Genomic DNA, 19,635 nt, shown 5'->3' on the forward strand with positions numbered 1-19,635 from the left:
ATTTATCATTAGATGTTGCCTGAAATAAATAATGTTGTGCAACAGAGTCCTTGCAATGGGCCCTAATGTCAGTCACCCTTGGACCAGATGTCAGCTCTTCCACCAGGTTCGACTAAACAAGGTTCAGACCAGCCTGCCATAAGTACATGGTCATGAGAGCATATAAAGAAGGAAGACGGATTTACTCTTTGGCTCCAGTGAATAATAGAGCAGGAGTCAGAAGGATGAGATGAACTGGGGCTTAAAGAGGCTAAAAAGATCATAGTCCATTAGAAATGTAGAGCGTAGCTCATACTCACCCCCTCTCCCTGCCTTCTTGAAAATGAATCCCTAGACTCCCACTTAGCAACATTGCTCCTCCATTGGGACTGAAAGAGGTGCTATGTGTTGCTCCTCACCTGCATAATAACAGATAACAAGAAACATCCCCTTACGGATTGGATAAGTGGTCGAAATATGGCGTAAATTCCACCTAGCCTATCAGAGGGCAAGGTGAAAATATTATAATATTCCAGACAACTATCCACTCCATTCATATCTACACAAGTGTCTTGTGAGTAGTGGGTAGGTGTTGATTTAGGACTGGGTGATTGGTGTTGTGTCGTATCAGGCAGGTAGTTTACCTACAGTTTACAAATACAGGAAGAGCCAAGTGCCCTTTTCTGCCCTTAGCTTGGTAGGACATGGTTGGCGCTCTTCTTTCCTTCAGCACAGCCTGGGCCATGAGCTGCTGTGAGATGTCACCGATGTTCAGAATGTCTCACCCACTAGGCTACTCTACTGGATGGCCACAGAGGCCCCACCCACCTGGGAAAAGTGGAGAAGACACAGGGGAAATCCTCCGTCCTCCATCTATAGAACAGAAGCTCTAATCTTAGATTTAAGACTCCAGCATGTCCCTAGATCCACTAATGTGTTTCCCTGGTCCAAGTGTTAAGTCAGTTCTTGTCATGACGGACTTAAGGAACCGCAGATTAAGGAACCGCAGAGGCACCTGAATGAATGTGAGAGTAAAGCAATTAATTAGTTGTTCAGACAGTGTTTCTCCACTACCACAGCTATAAATTCTTATCAAGGGCTCAGAAATAAACATTGAATTAACAGTCATTAATAAAAGGCTAATTCTGTCCAACAACAATTCCAGAAACTGCATGACCTGTCCTGTTGGTTGTGAGATGTAGGTGTTTACTGGCCATACAACGTTAGATAAAGGGCCAGAAAAGTGATTGTGCGACTGGGGGACATGCATTCGTACCAGGCACCCTCTTCAAGTAGTAGACTAAATCTACACTGATGTAATATTAGAGGCATAGATGGAGCTTCAGAGTCCATAGACTGAAATTGTATTGAAGTCTTTTTGTTTGTGTTTTATTTGCCTTTACGTTTGAACCTTGTGTACTCCAAAAGCCTCCGTGTGGCCAGACTGCAGTCACTGGCACTGTGGGATTAGTACTTACAAATGAGATTGCCTCTAATCTTTTGATGGTATTTGGACGTTCACAAGAGAGGCAATGACAACTGCAGTCAGCTGGGAAGAAGTTAACAAGAAGAGTCTTCAGGGTGTTTTTCAGGGTCTCCCACAATACAGTTGATCAAGATATCCAAATGTATCCTAATATGGAGGAGACACTTCCTTTTCTCTCACATGAGAAATCACTGATCTTGTGAGATTGTGTGTGTAACCATGATACCAATGATTCACTCCATCCTAGGCGTCAATGTGCTGAGGGATCAATTAAAAATCTCTTTGTGCTAGAATAAACAGGCCAATTCAAATCATACACTGCTGTCCTGGAGCATTTCCTAGTATGACCTGGAGCATTTCCTAGTATGACCTGGAGCATTTCCTAGTATTTCCATATATTTCAGTTTATTAGGTACACCCATTTAGTACTGGGTTGGACCTCTCTGCCTCCAGAAATGCCTGAATTCTTTGGGGCATGGAAACGTTGCTCAATGGGACCTAACGTGTGCCAGGAAGACATTCCCCAAACCATTACACCACTGCCACCAGCCTGTAATGTTGACACCAGGCAGGATGGGTGATGAACTCTTGCTGCTTTTCGCCAAATCCTGATTCTGCAATCAGCACGACGCAACAGGAACTGGGATTTGTCGGACCAGGCAATGCTTTTCCACTCCTCAATTGTCCAGTGTTGTTGATAGCGTGCCCACTGGGTCTGCTTCTTCTTGTTTTTAGCTGATAGGAGTGGAACCAGGTGTGTGACAAGAACAGAGGAGTTGTGCGTTCCGAGATGCCTGTACTGCGCCTTTATTTGCCTGTTTGTGGCCCGCCTGTTAGCTTTCACGATTCTTGCCATTCTCCTTTGACCTTTCATCAATGAGTTATTTTCCCCCACAGGACTGCCATTTGTGGCATAATACAAATTATTATGATGAACAAAACATTTTACCTTTTTTCCACTGAGGATCAATCAAATTCATAATCTGTTATCTACATAATCTGTTATCTACTTGCCCTGTGCTGTAAAGCCTAACCCATCACCATCCTGTGTCTCCAGCAGTGGAGGCTGCTGAGAGGACGACGGCTCATAATAATAGCTGGAATGGAGCATAATGGCTGGAATGGAATGGTATCAAACCAGTCACTCAATTCCAACCATTGTTATGAGCCGTCCTCCCTTCAGCAACTTCCACTGGACTCCAGGCAGTTGTTTATTCTATTGTGTTGTGGGTAAACGCAACAATAATTGCTAAACCCATGTGCATTTCTAATTGCTTAACCATCTTTCGCTTCACTCCATTCACACCACTGGGTCCCTGATCTGCCCTACTAACTGTGCAGTTGTCAAGCTAGAGGAACACCTTTGTGTCCTGGGGGGCCTGTCTTATCTCCCCTATGACCCAGCACTAGGGCATATGGACCTTGCACGGAAAACAATTGGCCATATATCAGCAAAACAAATTGAATGTCTGCATGCTGATTGTTGCTCCCTTCAAATAAACTCAGGGAAGGAGTCACAAATGATATGAGGTACATTTACTTTAGTGTATTAAAGTCTGTCATGCATTATAACTTGGATTTGATGGTGTCATTGGGTTATGGTGTCATTTGGGTCATACAAATATATTGTGAGTGTGTTTTCCCCCATTCTCGCTAATTTTATTTTGGGATATTGAAATTTGTTTGGGAAATGATGTAGCATTGCTGCCCTCTGGAGTTTAAATGTATTATTCCACTTGATCTTCACCCAACAATTTAATGAAAAGTAAAGCGTAAGGATGATAATCAGATATTCATAATTGATTAGTAATGCCTAACCTGTGTCTATAAATTCCTGTCTGTCATGTGAACTGATAGAGATGGTGGCTGCTAAGAGAATAAAGACACGTTATACATAGCGCCTGTCTAGTCTTAACTAAACGTTAAACATTTAACTGCTATAATAAATAAGAGAGAAATCTATGAAGGCTGGAACTGCTGATAAAAAATATGTATGAACATGGAACATAACTTTTATGTCTGTTGCATTTGAAATAGAAAATAGAAATTAAGGATGTAAAAACACTAAAACGTGTGATAAGGTCGAGTGTCAAAGACCAAAGTACTTGCTCTTGTGCTGTTGCCAAGTGCCAACTGCACCGTTCACAGTGTCCACAAAGTTTCCTCGTGTCACTGCTTGCCAGTTCTTGCGCTCAATGTTTATAGCTAGGAGCATACGGTCATAGTGATGCAGTCAGAGCAGAAGAATGGCGCAAGCAGAAAGAACACCGAGTTTCCTCCACTTGCCAGTGAAGGGAAAAACGTCTTGTTTCGGATATCTTCGGGTTTTATTTTTTGCACTTTTTCATATAGCTCAGGCAAATAAACAAGGTTTGTATTTTTAGTTGTCATTTTTTCCGCTACATTTAGCCAGCAAGTGTACTATTGCTAGCTAGCAAGCTTAGCTACCGTTAACGACCTAACGTTAGCCTGTGTTCAAGACTAGAGCAAAAGTGTCCAGTGATTGAGGGGGTGTCGGCTTGTATTTGGACTGGCTTAGTAAAGGACATGGCTCAATAGCTAAATGTAATACTTGGTTGCATTATGTCCAAACTAGCTAGCTAATATATTCACACATTCCTAACCAGTCCAGTCGCTTCTTTAACGTATCGGTAACGTCGTTAGCCAAGCTAGCTAAAGTGGCCCTTGAGATTTCAAGCGGTAACGTTAGCTAACTAACGTAGTTAGCTCAATTGTTTTGCTAGTTCCAGTCATGTTTCACTAAATATCCTGAACTTAGCTAGCTAACGTAATCATTTTGGATATCTATCGCTAGTCCTGAGTAACTTGTAATCAACCTTCACTAGCTAACGTTAGTGCTTGTCACACTGGTTTAGCTGTTCTTTTAAACCAGGAAATAAGTGGTATTTTTAGTTTGTCAAGACCGACAAGTTCAAGTTAATTTATTTGTCATTTACATATAAGCTACACATTATATACATCATAGACTGGAGTACAGTGCAACGAAATGCATACTCATCATAGGTGTACTCATTTACCAGGTTTGCGTTTTTTCTTAGTGGTTTGCTTTGCTAAGAAGCTAACGTTAGCCATTCTCGTAACGTTATGTTTCATACAGTCAGAAATAAGCCCATTCCTTACTGGGATTCAACAACACAGTAGCTAGCTAGATGGCTACAGTTGTTTAGGGAAGCATTCGTCTGCTAGTACACCTTTCCATATCCAATTAACTGTAACTTTGAAAAATAAAAATGCAGCCTATAGCTAGGGTGAAAAGGAGAACTGTTTCCACCAGCAGTTTCAATGTGTGAAGCAGTGGTGGGTTGAGTTTAAATGCCACGGTTGAAATGCTTCCTGTCTAAAGTATGGCTGTTTCCTGCATTGCTGAACATAATCATGACATGTTTAAGGAATGCACTGAAAATGGGGACCTATATGCACACTTAACACACCCTACCAATAGCAGAGACATGGATATTTTCATCTGTTTTCTGCTCTGTTTACGGTTGTCAAGTCAACTCTGCCACTTTCTGCAGAATGTAATTATGGAGGGGTCTTTTAATAACTGTTGACAAATTGTGTCTCCACAGCATTCATCCAATCAGACACAATCTTAGAGGTACTTCACTTTGGTGAGGGAGGCCTCTTGCAGGTAAGACATTGTTTCCTTACACTCCCCTCCTAGCGACCACAGAAAGGCACATGACCCTCCCTATGCAACATGCACAGCTTAACACACTATCACGCTACTATGTAGTTACTCAGTAAACACGAGGTGAATAGCAGCCTGTGAAATCAAGTATAATCGCTGTAAAAATTAACATGAGATCAGTATCTTCTCAAAGCTGTAACTTTCACTTTCTCTGCTATATATATTGGGTAAAACCAAGTAGTCTGTGTTTAGCCTTTATCAGGTTTCTTGGTCGTGTGCTGTTCACTGTTTCAGACAAGACAAACGACAGAGCGGCCTTCTGTGAGATGTCCAAAAGGACATTATTGACAGTGATACTACCCAGATATCATAGTTTACAAACATGTCACTGTTATAGAGGCTAGCTAGCTCTGGTCGGCCCGGCGGGGTCAGAACACTGTCCATCCCACATGTCACTGCTCTGAAAGTCAGTCACCCCTCCTCTCTCCACCTCTGTTCACCTGCGCACCTCGCCTGCCTGTGCTGATTGGCCTTAACAGAGCAGTTGAGGGCTCAACTCATTTAAACCCCCTGTGGAGTGTTTGCATAGTATATAAACATCCCCTCTTTATCTATGATCAAATAGGCCTAGAATTGCAAAAAAGTTGAGGGAATGGTTAGAAACAACAGGTAGACTGCCACCACTTCACATGTTAAATGGTCCTAGATGAACAAGGGCAGTAGTTGTGTAAATAGAGATGCTGCATAAATATGGCCAAGGCCGGTTTGATTGAAGGAGGTCCATAGTCAGAGACGTTAATCTTTTGCTGGTTTTGATGCTTGAATCACTGTAGTGCAAAATATGATTTTTCAATTAGCAGTGAGGTGACTATAGAGTTAATACAGCACATTCTGAATCCAATGCAAATTGGGCACCAGTGTTGTGTTCAATTGATGGGTGTTCCACCTTTGTGGTGGAAACGCATCCGTTTGACTGCTGTTATAAAATAAAACGACATCATCATGTCAGAACTGCTCACATTTGCATGCACCAGCACGTCTTACTTATTTGCCTATGACTTTCTGCATCTAGACCTGGTTTGTTTGTTCTGATGATATCATTAGGGGTGGGATAACTTTCTTTTTGTTCCTATGTTTTGAGCCATGTCATGTCAGACTAGAGCTATGAAGATCGCCTGCTGCTCATCTGATGGTTACTTCACATGGATTTTTCTTTGTTTTACAGATAGAGCCTGACCTTCACCTGGCTTCATATAATCAAAAAAGGTATGATGTATATATTTTTTATTATCTTTGAATGCACCTATGACTCTCTGAGAGAACTGTATATGTTGTTGCAGGCCACAATGACTGTAATCAATTAATTCATTAAACGTCCTTATGTAACACCAGTCGCACCTAGACTCTAAATAGGAGGGTAAACCCTGGCATTAGAATCACATCTCTACTCAGCTTATCTATGGCTGCTAGCCAATTCCATATGTAGCGGCTTTGCTTCGTAGGAGACTGATCCACTGTTTGCCACACCTTGTTCTCATTTCCATCAACATAGTCATGCTCTTGGAGGTGGGGCTGGCTGCTGGGAGGTGGAGCTGGTCGACTGGCTGCTGGGTTTCACTGGAGGTAGACAACGGGAGGGTGTGGGTCTGTGTGTGTCCTAGTCACTATGGAGACAGTGGAGGGATGTTAAGAGTTTTCAGGAGGTTCAGTCAGAGCCCCCCTGCATCAAGGCAGTGTTAGGATCACATCGGGAGGGGACTGGGTTTACATAGCATGTGGACAGACATCATCGTGAAAAGAGAGAAGTGGATTCCATAAAGTCTCACCCTGTGAATACGTTACCCCTTTTAGACCTCGGTTGTGAAGCTTTCAGCCAAACTAGGTGGCAGTTCGCTACACTTAACCTTGGTGGCATTTAGAAGAACCGGTCTGAAACATGTTAATCCTCTTGAATAATCAGTGTGTCCTGCCTTACATTCCTCAGGCCAGGTTAACCGTCACCCTCAGCCAATGAGGTTCCTCCAGATCAGAGGCCTGTCTCTTTCCTTAAGTAAACACACACAGGTGAACTAAACAGGCTTTCCAGGGATTGTTTGGCAATCTGTGTGTTTCTGTGCTAGGGTCACAAAGTAACTCAATCTGCACAGTGCACTCCACACAGGCGGCACACGCCCATCAGGCGGCACACGCCCATCAGGCGGCACACGCCCATCAGGCGGCACACGCCCATCAGGCAGAAGTACATGTGGCGTGACATAATAAGTCGGTCAGATCATCATGAGAACCACATCAGAAAACATGGATGGGGTGGAAGGCCACAGTGCAGCACGTCATCGGGGCGATTGTCAACATCAGCAGGGTTTCTTTCCCATTACGTTGTGTGTGCCCTAGGTCTGTTTTGGTGTAAAAATCTATTTGTGTAAAAATAGCTAAAGCACAGGCCTTGGTTACGATATTTGAGTGCTTCTCTCCAGGGCTTTAGTGGCTCCTTAAAATTAATCTATTTGGTCTGAGTGTCTCGCTCCACCCTTTTCACTCTCTTTCATCTGCTCTGAAAAGGACAGACTGTTATGGTGGATGGGATCATGGGAGTTTTAGTAAGTTTCACAGAGGGATCTCCTCTCAGTATTTACTATTTTGTAGAATAATAGAGAATGTCAAAACTATGAAATAACATGTGAAATCATGTAGTAACCAAAAAAAGTGTGAAAATAATCTAAATATATTTGAGATTCTTCAAAGTAGCCACCCCTTGCCTTGATGACAGCTTTGCACACTCTTGGCATTCTCTCAACCAGCTTCAACTGGAATGTTTTTTCAACAGTCTTGAAGGTGTTCCCACATATGCTGAGCACTTGTTGGCTGCTTTTCTTTCACTCTGCAGTACTCATTTGGGTTGAGATCGGGTGATTGTGGAGGCCAGGTCATTTGATGCAGCACCATCGCGCTCCATGGTCAAATAGCCCTTATACAGCCTGGAGGTGTGTTTTAGGTCATTGTCCTGTTGAAAAACAAATGATAGTCCCACTAAGCGCAAACCAGATGGGATGTTGTATCGCTGCAGAATGCTGTGGTAGACATGCTGGTTAAGTGTGCCTTGAATTTTTAATAAATCAGTGTCACCAACAAAGCACCATCACACCACCACCTCCATGCTTCAAGGTGGGAACCACATATGGGGAGATTAGAGGTCGACCGATTATGATTTTTCAACGCCGATACTGATTATTGGAGGACCAAAAAAGCCGATAACGATTAATTGGCCGTTCTATTTTTATATTTTTTGTAATAATGACAATTACAACAATACTGAATGAACACTTATTTTAACTTAATATAATACATCAATAACAAACAATTTAGCCTCAAATAAATAATGAAACATTTTCAATTTGGTTGAAATATTGCAAAAACAAAGTGTTGGAGAAGAAAGTAAGAGTGCAATATGTGCCATGTAAGAAAGCTAACGTTTAAGTTCCTTGCTCAGAACATGAGAACATATGAAAGCTGGTGGTTCCTTTTAACATGAGTCTTCAATATTCCCGGGTAAGAAGTTTTAGGTTGTAGGTTGTTATAGGAATTATAGGACTATTTCTCTCTATACCATTTGTATTTCATTAACCTTTGACTATTGGATGTTCTTATAGGCACTTTAGTATTGCCAGTGTAACAGTATAGCTTCCGTCCCTCTCCTCGCTCCTACCTGGGATCAAACCAGGAACACATCGACAACAGCCACCCTCGAAGCAGCGTTACCAATCGCAGAGCAAGGGGAACATCCACTCCAAGTCTCAGAGCGAGTGACGTTTGAAACGCTATTAGCGCGCATCCCGCTAATTAGCTAGCCATTTCACATCGGTTACACCAGCCTAATCTCGGGAGTTGATAGGCTTGAAGTCATAAACAGCAGAGCTGCTGGCAAAACGCACAAATGTGCTGTTTGAATGAATGCTTACGAGCCTGCTGCTGCCTACCATCGCTCAGTCAGACTGCTCTATCAAATCATGGACTTAGTTATAACATAATAACACACAGAAATACGAGCCTTAGGTCATTAATATGGTCGAATCTGGAAATTATCATCTCGAAAATAAGACGTTTATTCTTTCTGTAAAATACGGAACGGTTCCGTATTTCATCTAACGGGTGACATCCATAAGTCTAAATATTCCTGTTATATTGCACAACCTTCAATGTTATGTCATAATTACGTAAAATTCTGGCAAATTAGGCGGCCCAAACTGTTGCATATACACTGACTCTGCGTGCAATGAACGCAAGAGAAGTGACACAATTTCACCTGGTTAATATTGCCTGCTAACCTGGATTTCTTTTAGCTAAATATGCAGGTTTAAAAATATATACATAGGCATTGATGTTTATGGTTAGGTACACATTGGAGCAACGATACGCACATCATCAATTATATGCAACGCAGGACACACTAGAAAAACTAGTAATATCATCAACCATGTGTAGTTAACTAATGATTATGATTGATTGTTTTTAATAAGATAAGTTTAATGCTAGCTAGCAGCTTACCATGGCTTACTGCATTCACGTAACAGGCAGTCTCCTCGTGGAGTGCAAAGTAATCAGGTGGTCAGAGTATTGGACTAGTTAACTGTAAGGTTGCAAGATTGAATCCCCCGAGCTGACAAGGTAAAAATCTGTCGTTCTGCCCCTGAACGAAGCAGTTAACCCACCGTCCCTAGGCCGTCATTGAAAATAAGAATGTGTTCTTAACTGACTTGCCTATTTCACCTTTATTTATTTAACCAGGTAGGCAAGTTGAGAACAAGTTCTCATTTACAATTGTGACCTGGCCTAGTTAAATAAAGATGAAATAAAGGTTAAATAAAGGTTTTAAAATAAAATAAAAAGTTAAATTTTTATTTTTTTATCTGCCAAATCGGTGTCCAAAAATACCCTTTTCCGATTTGTTATGAACTTGAAATCGGCCCTAATTAATCGGCCATTCCGATTAATCGGTTGACCTCTAGCGGAGATCATCCGTTCACCTACTTTGCGTCTCACAGAGACATTGCGGTCTAATGTCCATTGCTTTTGTTATTGACCAAATACTTATTTTCCACCATAATTTGCTAATAAATTCGTTAAAAATCCTACAATGTGATTTTTCTGGATTTTTTCCCCCTCATTTTTGAAGTGTACCTATGATGAAAATTACAGGCCTCTCTCATCTTTTTAAGTGGGAGAACTTGCACAATTGGTGGCTGACTAAATACTTTTTTGCCCCACTGTGTGTGTGTGTATATATATATATATATATATATATATATATATATATATATATATATATATATATCTCACACACACACGTTGCCAAAATGCAATCTGGATAACTATTTTTAATCCTATGTTGATAGGATTAATGTACCAATTATATGACAATGGAACAATACACAACATTCATATTTTACTAACTTACAGTTCATTTAAGGAAATCGGTCAATTGAAATTTATTTGGACCAAATATATGGATTTCACCAGACTGGGAATGCAGTTGTGAGGCTTGTTGGACGTACTGCCAAATTCTTCAAAACGACGTTGGAGGCCGCTTATGGTAGAGAAATTAACATTAAATTCTCTGGCAACAGCTCTGGTGGACATTCCTGCAGTCAGCATGTCAATTGCATGCTACCTCAACTTGAGACGTCTGGGGTGTTGTGTGACACACTACACGTTTTAGAGTGCCCTTTTTATTGTTCCCAGCACAAGGTGCACCTGTGTAATGATCATTCTCTTTAATGAGCTTCTTGATATACGTCAGGTGGATGGAATATTTTGGCAAAGGAGAAATGCTCACTAACAGGGATGTAAACTAATTTGTGCACACAATTTGAAAGAAATAAGCTTTTTGTGTGTATGGAACATTTCTAGGATCTTTTATTTCAGCTCATGAAACATGGGACCAACATTTTATTTTTATGTATTCATTCTGATAGACCCTAATAGCAACCGCTCATATTGATGCCAATGGAGTCCCCTCACGCCTCCCTCTCTGTTCACCTTTGTCCTCTTAGTTGACTTGATTCCTCTCCATTGTTTGTGTAAACATCCGTAAGGGCAATTACGTTTATAGCTCTCTTATCTAGAAGTGTTGGGTTAAACCAGTGCTTAGATTGGAGGAAGTTGGTATAACCCAGTTGAAGGAAGTGATGTCCCAAAGGTATAGAAATTTAATTTAATTATAAAATGAAATGGAATGGCACTGAATGGTCTCTCTGCTTGAAGAGCAAGGAATTCAATTGAGAGATCAATACAAATGGAAAGCAAGGTGGTGAATGGAGTTTGTAGCGGAAATGTACGCTGTTAGTTATTGTGTGCATGTGCCTTTTTAAAGTCTGACTTGATAATGAAGGTCAATGTCCAGACTCCAGGGCAGCATGTGTGTATGAGGATGCAGGCAGTGCTAAGAGCCTTATGTTGTGGTTATTGTCTGGTACGGCTGCAGCCGTACTACAACGGAGTGTCTGGTCTACTGTTTCTAACAGCTGAGATGCTGTGTTTGCTCTTCGTCATTAATCTCTGAAGATTTTCTCACAAATGGTTTATCAAGACACAACTTTTCCAGCACTACAGATTTAGCAATTTAGCAAAGTTCTGCTTTGGCTATTTAGATCAGTTTCGATTAAGTCATGGTTAACTTTTATTTAACTAGACAAGTTAAATATGCAAGCCTGGCAATTTTCCTTTCACTTTGACTTGAGGTTTCTGTCCACAACACCAAGGACTGATTGACCACAAAAGCATGCAATAACACCGCGGCTTATGTATTTTCTCTCCAAATGACCAGTTGTGTTCAGCTTGTAAATAGTAGTTATTCATTGTCTAGTCAGCATCGTGTTGAGGCCAAGATTATATTTAGTAACACGTGGTTAATCTGTTTTTTGCTTAATTTTATATTAGCCTTTCTCAGTTTTATTTTTGTCTTTCCGTTGCTTAGGTGTCACACCAGTTATTATATATAATGCAATAGGTGTCTCATGGTTACACCTCTTCTGGCTAGCAGCCAGTATCATTAGGTTTCTTTTACATTTCTCTACAATATGCAGAAGATTCATTATCAGATTCACTTTATCCCCTGGCCAGCATTCAGCAGGTTTAAAGTTCTCTAGACAATCTCTATAATATGCAGAAGAGACTTTTGCGTTGCTTAGTTGGAACAGGAAATGGCTTGTGGCTTTTTAGTCACGATGCTGACTGACGATGCATCTGTTCCTTTTTTTATAGTCTAAACTTCGCACCTCTCCTCCACCCACGGCGAACTAACACCGCCAAGCCTCCCATCTATCTAGCTGCTGACATTGTTTTTTTAAGCATTCAGTCTACATCAGAAGTTGGCCAATGCACGCCACGCAGAAAAGCCATGTATTTGCATTTTGAAACCTCAAGAATTTAGAGTGTATGATTGGCTGTTACACGGTGGCCTTTTTCAGTCAGTCAGTGGCCCATTATGACCATTAAACAACGCATGATGTGGCTTTGTTTGTACTCTGAAGCTATAGGGGGGAAATTACAGGGAATCTACCTCTGTTTACATTATAAATAATATGATCTACAATTAATATAAGCTGAACACCGTCTGCATTGTTCGCCACCTGCAAATGTGTGTTCAAACACAGTTATAAACGCTGCAAAATGCAGGAGTGGAGGAGTCATTCTGAGAGAGGTCTGGTTGGTTGTAGAGCTCCTCTGTAAACACACACACAGACAGAGGGGTGTGTGTGATTTACCCAGCTGAAGGTCAATCTCCTACAGCGACATTAAGAGCATGTGCAGTTCTTTTCCACCTCTCGCTCTTAGAACACACAAGACCACAGTAGGAGCACAACTAAGTTCTAATGTACAACTATGACTTCATAGAATTCATCTGTATTCCAAGTGTAGGCCTTGGAATAATAAAACATATATTCCTTGTTGTACTCAAATTTAAGAAGCAAATGAGTTCCTGACGTTTCATAACATCGGTCATGGATCCACAGCGACACCTTGCCTGTGTGCTGTCGGCTTATACGTGTTGTTCAGTGAAGTCATACTGTCTGTGGCGTGTGCAGGGAGCGGTTTCCCTTTTGGGTGCCTTGTTTCTCATGGAAAGATCTTGTTTGTCTGAGCTGAATACACATGCAATGACATCTGTCTTAATGCATATCTCTGACTTCAATTATCTTTGCAAAACCTTTTTTTTTGTTGAAATTACTATGTAGTCATAGTCAGTCAAAATGATATAGGGGAAACAACCTTGCAGTAGATCACTTGTTTTTGCAAAGCAGGTTTGGCAGGTTTCCTGTCTTGTTTTGGCGGTTACCCTGAGCTTTTACATGTTAACCTGATTTGCTTTACACACACAAGCTTTTATTTTTTTTATATATATTTTTTTACATGTTACACAATAGGAAGTAGGACTGCAGCATGGATGAAAAGTTGTCCTTGTTTCCCTTCTCTTCCTCACTATGGTTCCTCTTTTTTTCTCCCACAGCTCACCCTTACAGAGAGGGAACAGCAGGCCCATACGCTTTGAGCCGCCAATGCTGGACTTCCATGAACAGTGAGTTAACTTCCTCCACCTACAGATACACCTGCAAGTATCCTAGCGCTTAGAGCGTTGGGCCAGTAACCGTGAAGGTAGCTAGGTCGAATACCCAAGCCAACAAGGTCAACCATCTGTCTGTGCCCTTGAGCAAGGCACTTAACTCTAATTGCTCCTGGGTCGCTGTTGATAATGGCAGACCCTGGCCGTGACCCCACTCTCCGAGGGTGTCTCACTCCACTCTCCGAGGGTGTCTCGGGGAGAGTTGGGATATGTAACAGAAACACATTTCCAATTCACACGTGTTTAACATAGGGCTGGGCGGTAGACTGTATTTTACTATATACAGGTATTTATGCACAGACCGGTTTGGGTTCTTATGTTACCTTCTATAACTATTTGAATGTTTGGTTTGTTAAATGTGATGTCCATTTTTATAGTTTACTCCTCTACTTGAGTCATCCCTCTCCTCTCTCTCTCTCCATGCTGCTTTCCACACAGACCTAGTCCCACTCCCTGTCACTCAAGGAGCTCATTTGTTGCTTGACCATGACACTTTCGTTCAGTCTGCATGGTCAACGCGGCATATGCAACAATGTTGATGACGATGTTGCCACTTTGATTTGAATATAAATCCACAAGCGTTCTATAATTACATTATTTGTTTGTTTCTTACATCTGCAAACAGCTAGTTTGTATTTTCTTAGCAACTTACGCTAAATCGTGTTAGCCAGCTAATAAAAGTACTGAGTCAGAGCAAACGTAGCTAGCTAATACAGCCTGATACCAGTACTGGTGGAGGCTTAAATCAGCATGTTGTTTGTGCAACAGTATCTACTAAATCAAAGAGGAATAGGCTAATAATGAATATGTTGGCTATATGAATACAGATTTAATGTAGCCAAAGATTATAGGTTCCCCTAGGAAACACTGACCATCACTTTGGTTCCTACCCTGTCACAATAACTTGTCCATGGCATTTTCATTTAGTGTCATGTCAAACAACACTGTGTTCAAAGTGCCCACTATTATTTATATTCTAACTATAGAATTATAATAAACATTTCCATGATTCCAAAAGTTTACCCAAGTGTTTTGATCTAAATCACAATTGCAACATTTGGTTAAAAATAAGGCCTAGTATTTTTGCCCATGTCATGGCAGTGTGGAAATGATCTCAAATGAGTCCAGGAAATGCGGAAATTGATGGAAATGCAGGAAATAATTTTAGGTTGAAGTTGAATTGAACAGTATAAAACAATCAGAATGGATAAAGACCCATTTGAAATCATTTAGAATGTATGTGTTGCCACCGTAGGGTGTCGCACTACTCATAAAGCAAATGTAGAACTTTTATTAATCAAAAACATTATATACTGTCAAAAATGTGAAAAATACCACATGATATGATATTTTGGCCATATCGCTCTGCCCTAGTTTAACAAGCATTTCGCTACACCCGCACATAACATCTGCTAAATATGTGTATGCGACCAATACAATTTGATAATATAGACTTGTACATGTGTGAAATGGGACAAATTCAACCATCAACTACTCTGTTTATTTTCTTCCTGTCACGTTGTTGAGATGTACATTCTGTGAATCACCCTCTCAGATCATTTGACAACTCGGCATTGATACTTTTTAAACGTGCTCTTATCTGCTGGGTATTTCCACAGTTAAGAGAAGAGGCCTCCTGGAGCATGATCGTTTTATCAACATCTGTTAGGAGAGACAAGGAAATGGAAATCAACCAGATTTTCTTTGAGACTCCATTTGACCCCATTAGGCCTATATGTTTCTGACGGCTGTGTTTCTGACAGCTATATGTGCGACAGCTTTCACAACACTGTTTCTCTTCCTGTTCCCAGGCCTGTTGGAATGCCAAAAATGGAGAAAGTTTATTTGCACAATCCTAGTGCAGAGGAAATAAGCTTGATATCTATATCAGCAACAACTGCACATTTTCATGCATCATTCTTTCAAAACAGGGTGAGTAGCTAATAAGTATAACCCTATTGCTGTGTCCCATTCCACAAAGATGCAGCATTTCAAGGCAGGACGTCAAAATTGGCGTGTCACATTCCCAAGGCACCTTAAAATGCTGCCTACCAATTTCATCTTAAATGTCAGTTACCTACTGAGGAAAGTGCTACCTACATAGGTCCTTTTGGAGCAGGCAGGTAGGCAGCAAGCTTTCTTTTGGTTTGGGACACAGCCGACGTCTCCTGTTCTACAGGCATACGCACGGCTTGTTCAAAAGCTGAAAGACTAAGCCCTGTGTTTGTCGGTGGACAGAGGCTCATTTATCCGGCCATTCCGATTCCCCTGCCTGTCAGTCTGACTGACCATGTGACCTGGCTGTTATGGGTATCATGTGCTGGTTTTGTACTTTTTGAAAAACAAGAGGCACGTGCTCAACTGTCAACATTCCGCCATGTTGGGCCTTTTAACTGAATTGTGAAACTCATGACAGCTCTGAATCCAGTGCACTCCTGAGCAGAGGAGATGGTGAATGGTGTGACTGTGCTGCTCAGCATGTTTGAGTCCTGAGAGTAGAGCAGGAAAATCAAGTCAAATAAGGAAGAATGTTGGCTGGAGCAAAAACACCCTCTTCCCCCTGGTATTTAAACATTTTTATTGTTAAAGCAATTTGTTTATGTCTGGCTGTCATCCAGTATCTTCTAAAACGATATCGCATCATGACAAGAATCTTCATGTTTACTGCTTTATCACACCCAAGACTGACCTTAATTGGTTGGTTACATTTACATTTCCAAAAGTAGCTCGACCTTTTGATTCCAATCTTTTGATTGGATAATTGTCGTATTCTTTCTCTCGAGTTAATTCACCCCATCCCTTCTCTTCTCTCCCTGTAGATAATTCCACCAGGGGGGAATACGTCGTTTGATGTGGTCTTCCTCGCTCGAGTAGTAGGAAATGTAGAGAATACTTTATTTATTAATACCTCGCATCATGGAGTGTTTACATATCAGGTGTGTATGAATACATATGTTTACTGAATCATATGTCATATCTATACTAATAATTCATCATGGAGTGTTTACATGTCAGGTGTGTATGTTTACATATGTTTACTGAATCATATGTCATATCTATACTAATCATTAATCATGGAGTGTTTACATGTCAGGTGTGTATGAATACATATGTTTACTGAATCATATGTCATATCTATACTAATAATTCATCATGGAGTGTTTACATATCAGGTGTGTATGTTTATATATGTTTATGGAATCATATGTCATATCTATACTAATAATTCATCATGGAGTGTTTACATATCAGGTGTGTATGAATACATATGTTTACGGAATCATATGTCATATCTATACTAATAATTCATCATGGAGTGTTTACATGTCAGGTGTGTATGAATACATATGTTTACGGAATCATATGTCATATCTATACTAATAATTCATCATGGAGTGTTTACATGTCAGGTGTGTATGAATACATATGTTTATGGAATCATATGTCATATCTATACTAATTCACCATGGAGTGTTTACATGTCAGGTGTGTATGTTTATATAATGTGTCACTATGTATAATAATTCTGTAATATGTTTGTATACTGGAGGTGTGTTCTGAACACTGTATATAAGGATCCTTTTGTGGGTTGCATTTTCTGCTGGTTTTCTCCCTTGCCTCCGCAGTCTTAGTCCCTGCTGTAGATCAAGTAGGTCCCTGCTGTAGGTCCCTGCTGTAGATCATGAGTCTTATGTTGTTGGTGTCTTATCCCCTGCAGGTGTTTGGTGTGGGGATCCCCAACCCCTACAGGCTGCGGCCGTTCATCGGGGCCCGAGTCCCAGTCAACAGCAGCTTCTCTCCACTCATAAACATCCACAACCCACACAGTGAGCCACTGCAGGTAGTGGAGATGTACTCTAGTGGAGGAGACCTGCACCTGGAGCTCCCCACAGGGCAGCAGGGAGGAACGCACCATCTGTGGGTGTGTATAGATCAGGACAGTCGGGGGCTTTTAGATTATTATCCTGTTACTTCTACACCATTAGAATTGGAATTGAGACAAAAACCTGACCAGAATGGAATTACTTGACCCCTGAATAGAATGTATTTTCTGTTCTTTCTTCCTGTGTGGTTGTCAGGAGATTCCCCCGTTTGAGACGAAGGGGGTGATGAGAGCCAGTTTCTCGTCGAGAGACGCAGACAACCACACGGCCTTCATCAGAATCAAAACAAACGCCTCCAACCAGGACGAGTTCATCATCCTGCCTGTAGAGGTGGAGGTCACCTCGGGTACATTTCCAATAGCAACGCCCCACACCATACGTTTCCAATAGCAACGCCTCACACCATATGTTTCCAATAGCAACGCCTCACACCATACGTTTCCAATAACAATGCCTCACACCATATGTTTCCAATAGCAACGCCTCACACCATATGTTTCCAATAGCAACGCCTCACACCATACGTTTCCAATAGCAACGCCTCACACCATATGTTTCCAATAGCAACGCCTCACACCATACGTTTCCAATAGCAATGCCTCACACCATATGTTTCCAATAGCAACGCCTCACACCATATGTTTCCAATAGCAACGCCTCACACCATACGTTTCCAATAACAACGCCTCACACCATACGTTTCCAATAGCAACGCCTCACACCATATGTTTCCAATAGCAACGCCTCACACCATATGTTTCCAATAGCAACGCCTCACCATACATTTCCAATAGTAATATTTCTATACTTGTATCTGTGACTGGCTGATTGAAACGTCTCCTGTTCCTGTGTGTCTTTGTCCTCAGCACCAGGAATCTACTCCTCAATAGAAATGTTGGACTTTGGAACGCTACGCTCACAAGGTGTGCTGTGTTCACAACACCTTTATACCCTCATTCTCCAATGGGTCAGGCTTTTGTGAAATATTTGAGTGATTTGGACGTTTCAAAATGGTTCTTGGGTGATTTGATGAGTTGTTTATTGTATTTTCTGTTTAAATGTTTTACAGATCGACCAAAGCAGTTGAATTTGCATCTTCTCAATTCCGGAGCAAAAGATGTGCAAATAATGAGCGTTCGAGCGACGCCGTCAAACGATGCCATCACAATAGACTTCAAGGCCGTCACGCTAAAAGCTGGAGAACATAGATACACCAAAGTCGCTAGTATTAGTTTTGATGGTAAGTGAGCTATATTGCTCAGTACTCCCCATACCTTCTGGAATTCCCCTGCATATTGCACCTCTGCCTTTTTGTTCCAACCTGTTTTGACACGGTTTTGTTTTTTTGATTTCCAGCATCGAAAGTTCAAAAAGCTTCCCAGTCCTCTGGTAAAATAACAGTAAAAGCGAAAGAGAAAAGCTACTCCAAACTTGAAATCCCATACCTAGCTGAGGTTCTAGACGGGTAGGTTTTTCTGTTTCCTTTACCAATAACAATGACAAGTATTTTATTTAACCAGTGAAAAGAGAAGTATTTTTTATTTATTTACTGTAACGAATCACCATTACACAATTTCTGAACATTTTAAACGTCTCCACTAACTCTCCTCTCCATCTGTGTGACAGGTATTTGGGGTTTGACCATACAGTCACGTTGTTCCACATTAGAGACAGTGTTCTAGAGCCAGTGGTCAAACCCATCCACCTCACCAACACCTTCCACTTTGCCATCCGCATCCATGACGTGTCCCTTCCAGATGAAGCCAAGACCATGTTCTTAGTGAGTAACTGTTATGAACTGTATCGTGTTCCAGAGGCCTGTTGCTGTCGGCCAACTCAAAGCTTGCAGGCTTTTGTTCCAACCCAGCTTAAATACAACCAACTTCAATCAATTACTAATCACGGTCCTCAAGTCTTAAGATAAGAACTATCTACTTTATTGATCCCTGGGGGGACTTTGGTTTGTCAAGTATTAAACGTGTTGAACTGCTCTGTTGTCCTCTGAGTGTGTCCTAAG

The 19,635-nt window shown here is 41.2% G+C and overlaps 1 protein-coding gene across 3 annotated transcripts in view; it reads left to right on the plus strand.

Annotated features, from left to right (window-relative positions):
* Positions 1-3,319: 3,319 nt before the first annotated feature.
* Positions 3,320-19,635, plus strand: part of LOC110497015 (transmembrane protein 131) — a 31,523-nt gene continuing 15,207 nt past the window's right edge. For 2 of the 3 annotated variants that reach the window (XM_036951298.2, XM_036951299.2), the window contains exons 1-12: positions 3,320-3,835; positions 5,056-5,117; positions 6,343-6,383; positions 13,621-13,689; positions 15,546-15,666; positions 16,554-16,670; positions 17,453-17,656; positions 17,814-17,964; positions 18,485-18,541; positions 18,688-18,858; positions 18,975-19,083; positions 19,245-19,398. In XM_036951298.2, the coding sequence (XP_036807193.1) occupies positions 3,712-3,835; positions 5,056-5,117; positions 6,343-6,383; positions 13,621-13,689; positions 15,546-15,666; positions 16,554-16,670; positions 17,453-17,656; positions 17,814-17,964; positions 18,485-18,541; positions 18,688-18,858; positions 18,975-19,083; positions 19,245-19,398 (1,380 nt within the window). In that variant the 5' untranslated portion in view covers positions 3,320-3,711. Of the gene's footprint in view, positions 3,836-5,055; positions 5,118-6,342; positions 6,384-13,620; positions 13,690-15,545; positions 15,667-16,553; positions 16,671-16,914; positions 16,987-17,452; positions 17,657-17,813; positions 17,965-18,484; positions 18,542-18,687; positions 18,859-18,974; positions 19,084-19,244; positions 19,399-19,635 lie in introns of those variants that run through there. The other variant, XM_090207685.1, reaches the window with a different exon arrangement.

The sequence above is a fragment of the Oncorhynchus mykiss genome, chromosome 18, assembly GCF_057628025.1.
Source record: "Oncorhynchus mykiss isolate SJ-2025 chromosome 18, ASM5762802v1, whole genome shotgun sequence".
Classification (NCBI taxonomy): Eukaryota; Metazoa; Chordata; class Actinopteri; order Salmoniformes; family Salmonidae; genus Oncorhynchus; species Oncorhynchus mykiss.